Source organism: Podarcis pityusensis (assembly GCF_964106645.2).
Source record: "Podarcis pityusensis genome assembly, chromosome: 8".
Lineage (NCBI taxonomy): Eukaryota > Metazoa > Chordata > Lepidosauria > Squamata > Lacertidae > Podarcis > Podarcis pityusensis.
Genome location: NC_138033.1, coordinates 42,554,853 through 42,571,728, shown reverse-complemented (window position 1 = coordinate 42,571,728; position 16,876 = coordinate 42,554,853). Strand labels below are relative to the sequence as shown.

The following is a 16,876-nucleotide window of genomic DNA, read 5'->3' as shown; positions in this document are numbered from 1 at the left end:
TTGTTAGCTGGGGAGTCCTTTTCAATACATTAATAAGTCCTGATTTGTCCGTCTTTGTTAATTTTCTTTTTAAAGACACTTAATACAACATGTCACAGAGAGGAAAAAAATCTATCTTGAAAAGAATGAGTTTCACATGCTTATATGGGAAACATTTCTAATTTCTACCTAATTATTTGTTATCTCCCTATGGGGCATGTGCGTGCGCGCGCACACATTCTCCTGTATATCTAGGGACCAATTCAAAAAGCTATACTGTGTGTGTGGCCCACTGATGATTCCACACACCCCAGGCTGCATTGTACACCAATCTTCAGAGCAGCAGCAGCCCCAAGAGCACATGCACAAAGCAAACTGTGCTAGGATTGTTGCAACAGCAAGCAATATTATGGTTACTGCTTTGGAATAAAGTTGCAGGAAACCTGTTGACCATAAGCACAATGCCTTCTGGACCAAATGAAAACAGATGTGTATAGTTCATGCTAATTTATCCTAACAGACAAAGTTTCAACCCCTCCATCAAATAAAGGATTCTAAATGAGGGTTGAAACCATGCATTTTTAAGAGAGTTGAAGGTATGATGACCAATGAGCCATTCTTTCTATAATGAATTGTATGTGCTTGTGGATGAACTGGCTAGCTTAGCTGGTAAAGCATGAGACTCTTAATCTCACGGTTGTGGGTTCAAGTTTCCTGCATAGCAGGGGGTTGGACTAGATGACCCTGTGATCCCTTCCAACTCTATGATTCTATGATTCTGTGTCTTTATCATACAGTACTTGCACTTCTAGGCACATGAGATTTTGAAGGGCTGCAGAAGCCTACACTCAGGTCTCTTTACTCATGACATGTCAAGGATACATCTGAGGATGGGTGAATCAGTCAATTTTATTTTCTCCTACTTTCTCATTTTTTTCCAATCTTAAATTCAGTCCTGCACATTTTCGCATCTGTTTCTGATCTGTTTGTTTATTTTTAAAATCCTCATGAAAATGTGTCAGCGTTGCAGTACAAATTAATATAAACACTCTTGTGTGCAATTTTCCCTAATATACACATTTTTACAAAACAGTTTCCCCTCATATTATGCATTTTGCATGTTGTTGTTATTAATACAGACATTTTATGCACACTTTACCTTAGTATATGCATTTTTGTACACACTGCTTGGCTGGCCTACGGTATTGCAAAATTTGGAGAAGTGTGAATTTTGACAAGTGGCTATGTAGTTCATATACTGTTTTTGAAACTACAAATTAGATTCAACTTTCAATGTGAAATGAAATGAATTTCTCCTCTATCCCTTGGGAGACATTATTTATTTTAACAGCACACCTAAAAATGTTAAGTATGAATGCCTGTACATGTCTGCTTGGACAGCTACTGTGCAAATGCACTTACTAGGAATCCTGATTGGCTGCAGCTCCCTTGCCTCTGCATAATTTGTGAAATGACTCAGAGCCAACCATGGGATTTGTATCTACAGCATGGGAAACATTGAATTGTATCCAATGTTAGTTCAACTCAAAGTTGACCCATTGAAATTAATGAACATGACTAAGGCTCATTAATTTCGGTGGGTCAAGTCTGAGTAGAACTTAGCTGGATGCAACCCAAAGCCTTTTACTCAACACCTTGAACTTTTCATAGCTTCTCTCACCAGATAAAGTATTTCTGTGCCCAATGTTTTATTATAGGGACAGGTAGATAACTATTGTTACACCTAAGTTAAGAAATGTGTGTCTATCATACTACCTTATTTTATAAATCCAGACATCCCATCATTTAGCTGCTTTAGCTGCTTATTATTTCCCTTCTGTATAACTTTTCTCTGTTGCTTGAGTCATCTGATACAATCCGTTCAGAAGTCAAATGGTTCCTGATCTCTGCTTGTAGCACCCTGAACTGTGTGGGGAGATCTGTGTGACTAGGACCATGCCTTAAGGCAGATGGCCACCCTTAATGAACTTTGGTTTTGCTTCCTTCAAACCCTGGAATTCGATGTATCTATAAGCCCTTTACCATGTCTCTTACTGTATCTGTGCAGAGCCTTGCTGAATAGAACTAGTCTTGATTAGAGTAGAAACTTCCATGTACTACAGTGATACAAAGGAGCAATTATGGTAATGTACATACAGCTTATACAAATGGGCTTCAGCTACTCTTCCCATCTGTTTTGCCTGACAGCCCCACCTTTTGACAGCTCTGGATAGTTCCAAGTGAGCTGACCCAACCTGAAGCAATCAAGGGTTATATCAATCCAATTTGACCAAAGCCCAGATTGACCCAAATAGGCCCAATTTGATTTTGGCATTCTGCGTCAGCTGAATCCAGTGCACAACCCTACAAAATATGCTTTTCATTCACTTGATCATGCATATGGTATTCTACTGCAAAAAAAACTGTGGCAAGAGAATGTTTGGGCCATTTGAGCATTCTCAAGCTATTCTGTGCTAGACAAAGAAGTGGGTTACAAGACTGGTCAAATCAGGTACTGTAGAGATCAGCAGTATTACCAGACGAAGCTTTTGCTTGACTATACTTATCTATTCAAACTGCAAGTAGGAACCACATGTTTCGGTGCTCACAAATATGTAAAATACCTGCATAGAGAAAATGGACACATTGGGGAGAAAAGCTCTACCATAAGGTATGTTATGGTTTATTTATATCCCACTTTTTGGTCCAAAGGCCTCCAGTGCAGTGAACAACATATTAATACAAAAGAAAAGTACAATAAAGAGTACAGCCAATTAATCATGTCACTTTTCATTTGGAAACCAGGCTAACACAGAGAGAGACAATCACAGAGAGAGGGGGGGAGGGGAGAGAGGCTGCTTCAGCCTTTCACCTAGGAACAAACACATCCACAAGCAATAGTCCATGCCAGAGGTCCCTCACTCTTGCCATATTTCAAGGGAGAAACTTACTCTCCTTCAGAATTTCCCCTTTGGAACTCATCCACCAGTGGCAACCCACTACCAACTGCGGCCTCCATATAAATAGGCTTCCCCCTTGGAAACCGGCCACAACTGTGTCAAAATTCTTTCCAAATGTAGCTAGCTGGCCAAATCTTTTGCCTGTGCCAACAAGCTACTGTTCTGCAGCTGCAGCAGGAAAGGGTTGGAGAGGCAAAGATGACATTCACCATATTTGACTACCCCGCTAGCTGCTATTTTGGAAGTTGACTTGGGGAAGCAAGGTTTAGCTAAGTTAAGTAGTCAGGGGGTGGTCTGTAGATTTAATGATGACTCCCCTATCTTGTCATACTCCCCCCCCCCACCTCATCTTGTCATACTTTATTTGAGAACTGGGCTCCAGCCAGAAGCAGGCTGCTGGGTGGCGTGAAGCAATTACACTATCTTTCTGGCATGTGGGTCACTACTGTTTACTGCAGGGAAAGGGGTGAGGCAATGAGGAGGTTAGTGCAGTACAACTGCACCAGACCAATCCAGTTCACCTGCCTGTGCATAAACACCAAACTCAGTCTCCTTTTTTCCCCTCCTTCACTCATCAAGTGACTGGAAAGGAACAAATGGGTGTGCTTTTCTCTCCTCACCCCCCCCCCCCCATGGATCCATTTGTTCCCTTCCTCTTTCTAGGTGGTGAGAGTGGCAGAGGAAATCACAAGGTCCAAAGACAGAGTACTCTGAAAAATGAACATAACAAGCATGATTATCTAGAAAGATAGGAAAGATAAAAGACTGGTATTGATGCAGCACTGCTGTTTAGGCACCCCAGTCCTGGGATCCATAGCCTGGTCCTCAGGCTGCCACTGCCTCCCCTAATCCTGCACAGAGGCTTTGGGGGGTGGGGGTGGGGCTAAGGGAGCAACAGCAGGAAGAACATGGGGAAAGATCAGTTGTGTGAGTAAACTTCCGTCCCCTTGCCTTTTGAAGTCAAGCCACAAAGCACATGACTTCATTTGTTTAGCTGGGAATATGAGATTATATGGTCTTCACATAATATATATGTTTAGTGCATGCAGACAGTAGTTTCTCAGGCCACCTTGTCTTGAGATTAGTCTTGTCTTTGCTGTTACTATTAAGAAGAAAAGGGTTACCAAAAAAATGGGGGAAGAATTTTACTAAAGCGTGTCTTGCGAAACACGATCCACTTGGCATGCCTTGCTCTGTAATTATGTATCTTGGGATAAGTGGCTTGAAAAGAATGCTGACTAATGCTGATTCTATACAAGCTGCATGTTGAGTGCAATTATTAAAGAAAGTTAAAAGGGGCAAATGTTACACATATGCCGTAAATGCTAAAGATTTCTTTTTCCCATTATTAATTTTAAAGCTGATCTATTACAAGTGTGGGTTTAACTAAACAGTCTTTTTAAAAACTACAACAAAGTCATCTTTCAAATTGAAGCAAATGAAAAGCACACAAATAAATAGCTAGGTCTCTAATGGGGAACACTAACATCCAGAAAAAACAAGGAATCTCAGACGAAGCTGCAGCAATCAATTCCCATTGTAACTCAGGTTTGCTTTCCTAATAAGATTGCCAAATACATCCAGGTTTGGTGTTCATAATGAGGATAAGCAAGCAAACAAGCTATCCAAAGCAGTCCTAATCATGGATTAATCTAAGAGAAATGAATTTGTGGTTGCCTCTTGCCCCTTGAACTCTAGATGCTTAAGGCCAACATGCCCAGAGCCTCTGTTTATCCAGAGTTATGGATTTGGGAAGCTATGTATGCAGGCCAGTCTTTGCCAGCCTGGTGCCTTCCAGATGTTTTGGACTGTAATTCCCATCAGACCAGCCACAATTCCACTCCAATTCTACATGTAATTTAACAATTCCTCTTCCCCAGGAACTCTAGAAACTGTAGTTCTGGGAAGTGAAATGGTGGTCTCCTAACAACACTCAGCACCCTTAACACACTTCAGACTACAGTACACAGGATTCTTGGGTGGGGGGACTGTTTACAATGGTACGATAAGGCTTTAAATGTATAGTGCAGATTGGGGGAGGCACTGCTCATTCTCTTTTATTTGGACATTTTTTTAAAAAAATGCAGCAATCACCAAAGCAATGCCTGCAGACCACTGCAAAAAACAAACACCTAATAATCTAAAAACTACTATGTCAAGAAAAGAGATAGAAAGTTTCCTTACATACATTTCTTGCGACGTCCACAAAAATGCTGCTTTTGAAACCTTCCGTGGTGGTAACCGTGAGCTTGGATGTGAGACTTGTGGGCAGTGTGATTTCTGTGATGGCCAGGGGGGAAGTGATGGGGATTGGAATCTACTTTGTGCACCTTCTCTTCAGCAGTCCGTTTGTACAATACATGAGGGTGGTGTCCGGCAGGTGGCGTATAGTGGTGTTCCTGTGCTAGGTGTTGAGGTAATGGAGATATAAGGAAGTCATTCTCCCGTGTCCTTATCAAACCTGACTAAAGAGATAAATATAAAGAAAAGATAAGGTTATACTTAGGTTCACTAGGCAAAGAGTTTCTCAAATGCAGCCACAAGGAATCTTAAGAGCAGGTCACCAACCTTCTCCGTTGCCTTGTATGAGATTTGAGCACACTATGGTCACATTCACACCACACATTGAAAGCACTATGATAGATCCTTAAACAATCATGGCTTCCCCCCAAAGGATTCTGGGAACCATGGTTTGTTAAGTGTGCTAAGATCCCTATCCCCCTCCCCGAGCTACCATTTCCAGAGTTCCCTGTGATGATGGGTTAATTATTAAACCACTCTAAGAATTGGGTGGGAAATAGGGGGTTTCCTAACAACCCTCAACACCCTTAAAAGCCACAGCTCACAGAATTCTTTGGGAGAAAGTGTTACTGTTTTCACAATTAAAAACACACAAACTGATGTGGAAATATGGAGGATCAAATTTAAGACTGCAAATTTGGGAAACTGAGAGAAACCAAAATTGATAGATTCTGCCATGTCTCTTAAGGAATTGCAGGCAGCTAGGCATGTGAAAATTTACAAATATCTTTGTAAATATCTGCTAGTCCTAGTGACGTCTCACTTCTTATGTATTAAAGTACTTCAAATATCGACAGAACTGTGCACAAGTCAGAAAGGTGGCAAAGCTTTGTGAATCACAAAGTTGTGCACTCTCCTTCACACACCCCTGAATTAGGAATGAAAATGCAAAAAACAACCCATTCCCTTATTATTGTTCTTAATATATCCAGCTCTAGTTTAAAGGGCCAACATGGACTTTGAGGTCTGTGCTGCTGCAAACCTTGTTAACCACTTGTCAGCTTCTGTAGTATATGTGTAACAGATTCATCAAAACCAGATGTGCAAATAAGTTTGGTTACTCAAAGACTGTGTACTCAGAAGCAAGGTACCATGTTGTAATGGTATTCTAATGGTATCTTGTGAGCTGCCCTGACCATTTTACATTTAAAAGCAGTATATAGATTTTTTTCACAAATAAATACTATGAGGTCAAATGCCGTGGTAGAAATACAATAGCATGCAGATATGTGTCCTCTTTTGACCTTTAGGTAACGTAGTAACACTTTTTTGACTATACATATGCGGCCACCCTAAATTCCTCCTGGGTTACTGGGTATATGATGACATCCTAAGAACTCCTTCAGATGGCCTGTTCATTGAGCATTCATCCTGATTTACTTGATGTGGGGATTAGACTATGTCTGATCTTTATTGCACATTTGTCCTGATTTGTTTGCAGGAAGATTATACAACAATGAGCACACACTCTAATTTGCTTGTGGAGTGTTTATAAGTTTTCCCATTAATCAGTGATCATCCCACATTTTGCAATGTATTACTCTGTGACTTTCCTAACTGCAAAAATGCAGGTTGTTGTTGTTTTTAAGTGGATTTGTTGCACTGTTGTGACTGAGCTCTTTAATCCACTTTCATTGCATAAACCTCAGTTTCCAGTATGCACTTGAATCCCTTTCACAAAGTACTGACAGCCTAGAGGTGACCTAAAATGTTTCCGCACAAATAGGATACCCTGGGTTATTATCCTTCTTACTACATGGATTGTATCTCATGTTGTTAGTTGAAAATTAGGATATCTTCACATTAGCAGCTTAAAAGACAGCAAGGTCATCCCCCATCCCCAATCTGCATTTCAAGCCTCATTTGCACAGTGTTCACATCTGAGAAGGGGCAGAGATGTCTTCCTCCAAGGTACATTATTGGTTTCCCCACTCCCATGGAACTCATTTCCATGAAGCTGTTATCTGTGTGTGCACAAGGATCTCTGCATGTGCAATGGCTTTCTCAAATGTCCCTACTACTGCCTACTCTGCATCCAGTTTTCTAGTCAGATTGAAACTGGTTTGAGAGAAAAAAATGCATCAAACATTTGTCAAGAAACTGCAGGACTGATATGGATTGTGGCTAATGCGTGACTGTGGCTTCAACATCTAGCAGTGGGAGCACACTGAATGCAGATTAAGTTTTAATATGAGCATATTCTTAGTTTGGAAAAGATTCACAGCACCACAGATCAGAGAGAAAGAACATGGTCCCAGGCATCTTCAGCTAAAGGAAATGAAGCAGCGGGAGTTTTTGTTGTTGCTGTTTTAACTTGCCCAAAGTCCCAGAGAGCTGCTGCCAGTTTAAAAAACAAAAAACAAAATACTGGCCTAGGTGAACCAGTGCTGTCTAAACTTGGTGGAAGGCAGTTTTATATGTTTATATGAAAATCATGCACTTGTAGTTGGCCAACAGTTTCACAGCTGGCCTGCAGGTTTCCATAAAGTATCCCACTGACCACTGTGTAAAACAGGATGCTGGACTGGATAGACCCTCACTGTCACCCAGAAGGGTTTTTTTTTAAAAAATTACTTCACTGAGCCATGATATGATTGCTGCGATCAGCACCTGGTATCCTTGAGCAACTGCAAGGGCTCCAATGGCCCAGTAGTTTCTACTGCTGATGCCTCCCCCACCCTTTCCATGTATCTATTTATTTATTGGTCTGGCACACCAAGAAGTACCATAGTGCCTACCTGCCTGCAGACTGTCTCACCAGAGTAGTGCATGCTCTGGTTATCGCCTGCTTGGAGTACCGCAATGCGCTCTACGTGGGGCTACCTTTGAAGGTTACCCAGAAACCACAACTAAACCAGAATGTGGCAGCTAGACTGGTGACTGGGAGTGGCCTCCAGAACCATATAACACTGATCCTAAAGGATCTTCATTGGCTCACAGTGCTTTCTGAGCAGACCTTTAAAGCCCTAAAAGGCCTCAGCCCAGTATACCTGAAGGAGCATCTCCTTCCCCATCGTTCAGCCTGGACACTGAGGTCCTCCTCCAAGGGTCTTCTGCTGGTTCCCTCACTGTGAGAAGCAAAGTTACAGGGAACCAGGCAGAGAGTCATCTCGGTAGTGGCGCCCTCCCTGTGGAACCCCCTCCCTTCAGATGCCAAGGAAATAAGCAGCTATCTGACTTCTAGAAGACATCTGATGGCAGCCCTGTATTAGGCAGTTTTAAATGTTTGATGTTTTAGTATGTTCTGATATACGCTGTGAGCCGCCCAGAGTGGCTGGGGAAACCAGCCAGATGGGCAGGGTATAAATAATAAATAATAAATAACTATTATTATCTTGTCTCTTAGTGGAAGCAGAACATAACCATCATGGCAAATAGCCACTGATATTCCTACCTTCCATGAATTTGTCTAATACGCTTTTAAAGCCATACAAAGTGGTGGCCATCACTACCTCTTCAGGGAGAAAATCTCATCATTTCATGGATGTGCTGTGTAAAGAAGGACATTCTTTCAGTCTGATTCTACCAACATTCAGCTTCATTGGATGGCCTTAAGTTCTAGCATTATGAGAGTTCTAGCCTCCTGACCTTGTGTCCCCCTGGGGCATACTTGTAAATGTAAAGGGCTGCTTGATGCTCCCTGGATCACTGTCATAGCAGCCCCTATGAAAAGCCAATGACAGAGCAGGAGGCCCAGCAGAGGACACTTTGCTCAGGGGCCTCCTCAAACCCCATGCAGCTGTGGCTGCAGTTTATTACACTATGAAAATAAGAAAAGAGACTTCACCAGGAGCTATTTGTTCCTTCCTCTTTTCAAAAGAAATTAACTAAGCCTGCCCAGCCTCATCTAACATCTTCTTTGGAGTAAAACCTTTGCTGTCAATGAAAATACAAAAGAAGTTCATCTTTGGCAAGGGCTTAATTCATTTGCTTGCTTTGCTCAATGTGCTGGTAATCTTCAAACTGGCAAGCCACACTAGGGCATGGAGAAGCAGATCCCTACAGGGGACAGAACTGATATTTTAATCCTTAAGATTTATGTCATCATTTATTAAGAAATGACACCATTCATACGAAGTTCTAGGCAAAAGGGGGGAAGGGAACCTCATAGTCTTCTGGTATTCTGCATGAGAAACAGGGCATCTGCTAACTGATTTTACAGAGAGAGAGAAAGAGAGAGACAGAAAAACATAGTAAATCTGTTCTTTATTTTGCTATTCTAAAGGTTTCCAACATCTGAAATTATTCCTAGAGGATTCATTTCATAAATGATTTGAACCATATGATTTGAATTGTCTGTGTTTCCCTTTCAAGAACCTGCTTGTGATGTGCACTGCATTGCAGACATCACATTGGTGGGCTGAGAATTCCAATGATGTGTAAGGAACTTATTAGGACTGTCCGCTGATTAAAGAATGCTCAGATGATTGATCACCATCCCTCATTATAAATCTGCATATTACAGAAGGCTGGAAATGGGTGCCTTTTTGAGATACTGAAAAGAATGTAAGAATAATTTAATGAATAATTTTAGCAACATGTTGTTATTCATATTTTGGTTTTGGTTTTTTCCCTATTACTGTAACATGCCAAAACTACATCAAAAAACAAACAAACAGGAATGTATCCTTAATTGGAGCCTTGCCAATTTAACTATTCCTCCCTGATTAAATTTGTTCCCCATTGATTAATCAAAGCTTTAGTTGATTAATCAGTTGATTAAGCCAATTAAACCCCGCAGTCCAGTTCAAAGTTGTGAGGGGTAAACTTCCCTTTGCACAACATTGTGGGAGAAAATGGGTAAGGTTTATGACTTGAAAAAGTCATAAGTTGGCTTGTAAGTTCATTACATCTTTTCACATTGCCATATTTTAAAGTATTTCATCAGCTGTGAACTGAAGCTATGACTGAGGCCTATGACTTTAACTGAAAACAGTGAAACACTCAAATTGTTCGTATTGTTTGATTGGTTGTCCCCTTCGCAGAGGACAGTTCTCTGTTTGAAGTGCTGTCAGAAATCTTTCTTCTGTTTGTAGGGCTGTTCAGTCCAAGGTCCATTTATAGACAAAGTACCCTAAGGACAGAGACCAGGGGCCTTAAATTTGGCCATCAACAGCAGACTGAGCAGGTATTCAGATCCTCTGGTCAAAGTCTTCCCCATTAGAGTGAGATGTGTCGTATTTCTGTCTGTACATAAATCTGTTCTAGCCCTGTCTTCCTTCCCTTATTCTAGTATAATATATTAATCTTACCATAATTCCATAACTAGTCGCGGATGGTGTGATGAGTCATTACTGTTTACCAGGAGGGGAAGGAGAGGGCACTGTGGCACAATCAAACCACTCATAGGAGCCAACGGCGAGGGGCCGAGGTACCTTCATCCCCCCATAAAATATTTGAGGGGGTCAGGCCCATGCAAAGTTGATGGGCATTGTCATTCAAATGGTGTGTGTGCACCACATCACGTGATTGATTATGCAGGGTGGGGCTTACTTGCCCCCACCCAATTTTTTATTTAGGTTGGCGCCCTTGAAACTAGTACAGTCAATCCGACACTCCCTCTGGTTTATCAGTACTGCACCACCCTTCCTGCACCTTGCCTGTCTCTTCCTCAACAACCAGCAGCAATTCACTTGCCTGGATGTTGGCTAAGTGCCTCCACCACACAGTCTATTCTATTGTAATATATCTGCTCACTGGACAGCTGGACCAATTCATATAACAAACCAGGTAATAATGGTGAGGCTCAGCAACATCACTAGTTCCAGTCTCTCATTAGAAGCCATTGTCTCCTTATGTATGGCAATGATGTACCCAAAAAAGGCCCAACTGAGACTAAACATAAGTAGAAATTATATTTGAATCATCAAAATAAATCTGCATAATACCTGAATGTTTAAACAAACTGGAAAAGTTGAGAGAGAGAGAGAGAGAGAGAGAGAGAGAGAGAGAATGTGTGTTTGTGTGTGTGTGTGTGTGTGGTAACATGGTATCTTACAATATTTTTAAAATAATTTTTAAAAGGTTTAGGAAGTATGCACAGAACAGCAGGCTGCCACTTCAACAACTTGAAAACATGACCTAGTCTTTGCCCCATGCCAACTACAAAAAAAATAGATTGCTGATATACTATCAAGCCATGAGATCTGTGCACCCAGAAGGCCAGAGATAGGTTCAGCCATAGGTTTCATAACACAGTCTAGTGTGATTGTTATTGCTGACGTGCCAGTGCTGATGACAGCAGGGAACAGGTTGGCAGCTGATCACAGTGTGCTATCCTTGATTTACGTAGTACAACTTGCATTTCCCCTCTTCTTTCTTTTAGATTTTATGCTGGAAAACTTCAAATGTAATTGAACAATAGCTGTATCGCTATTATGTCATGGTGGTTTGCATTGCATCTGGTTAGAGAGAATAAAAATCTGGTGGTGGCCGTGGTTTTGAGCCCAGCCTCCAGACAGAAAACATTAAGCTTTTTAATGATGCATCTGCTAGAAGTGGTTCACACTCTGATATAGATATAGATATCACTTCATTACTCATTACTCGATGACTCACAGCTGAACGTGCAAAGTGACGCAGTTGAAAAGGATTGCATCTGACATAATCTGAGCTGATATGGAAGTTTCACCTGTAGCATCTTATATCTCTTGGCGCATTCAAACATGCCAAAGTATCACTTCCACAGACAACACTTGATCACTGCAGCATTGGATGTTGAATGCATGTCATGACCCATACCACTGCAGAGGGGTAACTGCTCAGCCCCCACCCCTTGCTGCTGCTGCTCATTGTTTATTGGTTCTCTCTTCAGCATCCATCACTCTCTCTGGTTGGCTGTGTGGACAGAGCCAAGAAGAAGGCGGAAAGTAAATGGTCAGCCATGACCACAGGAAGGAGAATGTTCTGTGCAGAGGCAAAGCAAGGCAGATATCAGCTGGGTGCAGGGTGACCTTATACAGCTTCCAGCAGATACTAAAGCAGAAAAATTTAGCGCATGCAAACTCAGCCAAATACTACTGAATTATTCCGGACTGCATACCTGATGTTAGTCATACTGAGCAAATGAATGTTATGTTGATGTAATCAAACTATCAGATAATGAGATGTCTGAACCTGAGAACATTTATTGGGATTTGTTCCACTGAAGGAGGCTACAAGTGCCTTTATGATGGAAACTCTTGAACAAATGGGATTATGAATTGAATATCTGTGTGGTCAAGGTTATGATAACATGAAAGGCAAAGAAAATTAAGTATAAAAGAGAATCCTGGACATAAACACACATCTTTTCTTTTCTTTTTGCCCTGAAATGCACACTCTTTAAATTTAGTAGTCAATAATGCCACTACGTGTTGCCTAGAAGCAACTGGTTTCTTCAGTTTGGTTCAACAGATTTATTCGGTAATCATTTCTCTGCATTGACTTGGCATTAGCAAATTCTAACTAGCCATGTATCAGACTTAGGTATAACCATTAACCCACTGAGCAAAACAAGATGGAAAGTTGGATCGATGCTTTGAAACCACTGAGAAATATATAATGCTTTAATAGAGATCTTTGATGACACGTGCCTTAAAAGTTTATCTGGAAATACTTCCCAAATTGAAGCTGAAGCCCTTGCTAATGCAATTTGTAAATTCAAATTTGTGGTATCTCTTTTTACATGGTGCAACATCCTTTTTTGAAGTTAATTTTACAAGCAAGCTACTACAAAATAGGGAAGCTGATTTAAATTCAGCTACAAACCAACTGCAAGTGACCAAAAATTACCTTGTGGGCAGCAGGTGTGATGGGAATTTCAACAAGTTTTGATAGATGCTACTGAGACTGCAAAGTAGCTAGAAAAACCATCAAACTTCAAGATAGAACAAGTTAGAAAAAGGAGAAAGAAATGGCAGTTTGAGTACGAGGCCCAAGAAGAGGTACCATAAGATCCAAAACAGAAACTCAAAGTGGGTTTCTACCTTGCCAATGATGATTCTTATTCTCATTAAAACAAAACAAAACAAAAAAAATGTCCAGTAGCACCTTATAGACCATCTAAGTTTGTTCTGGTATAAGCTTTCATGTGCATGCACACTTCTTCAGATACACATTGTAATTCCCACTGCCCTAACAGCCTCCTGAACTCCACCCCACATTGTTCAAGGGGAGTTCCATACTCTCCAGAGTGCCTTTTCAGGGCATTTCAGGGGAGAGGAGGGGAAATGTTTCATTAACTTCCTTTGGTTACAACAACACATTTTATTACACAAGTCACAGAACTAGTAAAAATCCCTTAAGTTAATTTAGGATCCAAATGATTGATAGATAGTCAGATGAAGTAACAAGTGTTGAACAACTTGTGTTGTAGGATGAGGAGTGGACTTGGGCTAAAAATAAGACTAAAAGATGAGCAGAAACAAAACAAAAATCCTGACAAACTTTAAATGATGAATGCTTTCAAGCTGCCTGGCTTCAGTTTTGCTATGAAAGGGGTGTGTGGATGCATTCAGCATAATGACATAGCTTTCTTGAAGACTCTATATTTTTAAGCTTCAAATGTTAAGCTGGCTTAAACTACATAGCATTTTAGTTCCCCCACAAATTAAAGGATCTTCAGTGATCTTGAACCTTCAAACAACCATTTTGTTCTCTGGCTAGAAGACCGCTCAGTTCAAGTTAGTGCCACAAGAATGAACGCTATTTCTGAATGCTCAGCAATGGTTAAAAACAAGGTAGGAAAACTAGTCTCCCTTCTAATTATTCAGATATGAACAGAGAAAGAGGGAGACGAGGTTCCACTGAATGGTGCCTTTGTGCTTTGGCAGTTGAGTGGATCTTTTAAAAACATCTCCGAAACATCCGTTTCCAACGTTGTGTAGCAATGATGCAGTATTTAAATCCATTTCCTGGGCTTTTTAAGAAATCATGCATTGTTCCATACTATAAAGTACAGAATTCAAGTACAAAGTAAAATACTCTACATTCAATCTTAGAATGTTTCCCTGTGTACTTAAATTATTTGGCTTTCTCTGTAAAATGAAATGCTGAAATATAAAATAAAGTGATGCCTTGCTTCCTATTCCCCTGCTCCCTACATCAATGAATGTCTGATGGAATTACACTTTATATGTAATCCTGTGGTTTCTTCTTTCATAATCTTTAACATTTTTTTCCCACACATACAGTCAACAGATTCAAAGAGTACAATTCAAAGTGAAGGCAAAAAAGGACATGGCTATTCTTAACATCATGCTTGGGGGAGGGGCAGACTTTGGTCATTTGGCTCCATAAGAGGGGGCAAAATTTGGCATGCACACACACGCCAGTTACCTGCTTAATATAGGTATTATTATCATTATTTTGCACCCCCTCAGCTCAGTGTCCTGTGTGGAGGTACAGCTCACACCATCCTTAATTTGGCACTACTGGAGAAGGGCCATTGCTCAGTGATAGAGCAACTGCTTTACATGGAGAAGGTCTCAAGTTCAGTCCGGGCATCTTCAAGCCGTGCTGGAATTGTCCCCTGTCTGAAACCCATGTAGGTAGTCATCACTACTTCATGTTCACTCTACTTCAGCAAGGTTTGTTCTTTGATGTGCTTGATTATTTTATCTTTAACAAAACTTTCCGAGGACAGATGTTGAGCTAACTGGCCTGAAATGTCCAGCATCCCTTTCCTAGATCTGGTGTTATATTGGCTGCTTTCCTGCCCTCAGGTATACAAACTGTTCTTAGGGACAAGTCACACAGAAGAGAAGTAATTTCATCTTTCAGTTATTTGAGAAATCTCATGCAGATACTCCTAAGCCCTTGCTGGTATTCTCTCTGCACAATTGTTTTGTGGTTAGTTGACTTATTTCGTTGAGAGCTTGGGCTTTCTTTAGGTCAAGGAAAGGGCAGAATGCTTTACACAGGTCCTGCCAAAAATGGGGTCTAGAATGCACCCCCTGCACAAAACAAGGATTGCCTGTAGAATGAGGGGATGAATGAGGTAGCAGCACTCAGCCCTGATCCTCAGTTCATGAAATATGGTTTAACCATAAAGCATGGTTTATGAAGCAGGGAGTAATTGTTGAAACGGGACCTGTTTATGATAGTTTCATATCTCCTGCCTCGCCATAGTATGCTGTATGCTGTTCTGTAGTATACTGTTGTGTAGACAGTTTGTGGAAAAACACACTGTTTATTCAAACAAAATCATTTTGAGTAATCATCATCATCAGAGGCCCTGGGAAACATAGCAAGACTAATTTCCTTTATGCTTTGGTGAGGGACACATTGGGAAAATAAAGCAACACTATTCCCTGTGTTCCCAGTAAGGTTTATTTGAAACTCATTGGGCTGAATAAATAGTGTGACTTTTGTACACCATAGGAGCTCCCCTATCTTTCATTTGCCTTCATCATACACCATATAGATCTGGAAACAGGTACCCTACAGATGTTACTGGACGCCAGCTCCCATCATCCCTGAGCATTGGTAATGTTGGGTGGGGTGATGAGAGTTGTCATCCAAAAACATCTGGAGGGCTTCAGGTTCCCAAACCCTGTTGTGCATCACACTACACGGTCTTCTGGGAAGTGTACTCTCTTTAGCCAATGCTATGACCTGTGGGGAAACATTTGTACTTCCTGTCTAGTGTGCTTGCTCGTGTTGCTCATGTGGGACCAGTGAAGACTCAAGGCAAAGTCAGTGGCCAGGAATGAGGTAAGGCTTCAAATTAAATCTGCATGTAGGAAAGTACAGGCCTCACCAGGTATGAGAGCTTCCATTCATCAAGGAAAAAACACTCGATTCTCATCAGTCTCTCTTCGTGAACTGCAGCAATTTGTTCCATATCTCATAGTATTTCCATTAGTCACTCAACTTTCAAGCAATTTTTGGGGTGCCATGGGAGGATGCAGAAATGTTTACCACAAGCACAAAGCCATCATCAGGCAGTGCAATTCAACATATGCAAAGCACTTCCTGCTCACGACTGTGAAGGTGGTGGAAGCATCTTCCATCCCTTTATCTTTGGCAATCATTGCTTCCTTTTTTGTAATTCCTTGTATCCAAACTCCATCCTAAATCCGCATTTGCTGACTACAAGCCATAAGATATGCCTTGTTAAATGCAGTGCAAAACCACACTCTAATGGATGCCAGATGGATTTTTATTTGCATGTACCTTCAAAGTGTGTAAGCCTGCCTGTAGCAAGGGAGAGCAGAGATATAAACTGCCCTATTCCTAGACCCACCTCTTTGCAATGTGCATCAGCTTTAACCCCAATTTTAGAGCTGGGGTTAGGGACACTCCAATTAAAGTAGCAAGCAGGACTTTGCTTGCCAGCTACACATATACTTTGCATACTTTGGGGTGGGAAACTGTAGCCCAACAGCCCAAGCCAGCACGGCCAATGGCTCAATGTGATGGTAGCTGCATTTAAGCAACATCTAGAGTTCACAGGTTCCCTGCCTCTAGAGCATTATGTAAATGCTACAAAAATGATTAAATCCATCCTTAAATATCCCCTTTTGTCCCTTTTCCATGGTCCTTCATAGAAAGATCTGCTGCCTTCCAGATGGTGTTGAAATCCCATCAATGCCAACCAGCATGGCCAAGGGTCAGGGATGATGGGAGCTGTATTGGGAAGGGCTGTGGTGCAG

The 16,876-nt window shown here is 41.2% G+C and overlaps 1 protein-coding gene across 4 annotated transcripts in view; it reads right to left on the bottom strand.

The window, feature by feature from the left end:
• The window catches only part of ADAMTS18 (ADAM metallopeptidase with thrombospondin type 1 motif 18), a 97,388-nt gene that overhangs the window by 55,417 nt on the left and 25,095 nt on the right, over window positions 1–16,876 (bottom strand). For all 4 annotated transcript variants that reach the window (XM_081018458.1, XM_081018459.1, XM_081018460.1 and 1 more), the window contains one exon: window positions 5,128–5,404. In XM_081018458.1, coding sequence (XP_080874584.1) covers window positions 5,128–5,404 — 277 coding nt within the window. The remainder of the gene's footprint in view (window positions 1–5,127; window positions 5,405–16,876) is intronic.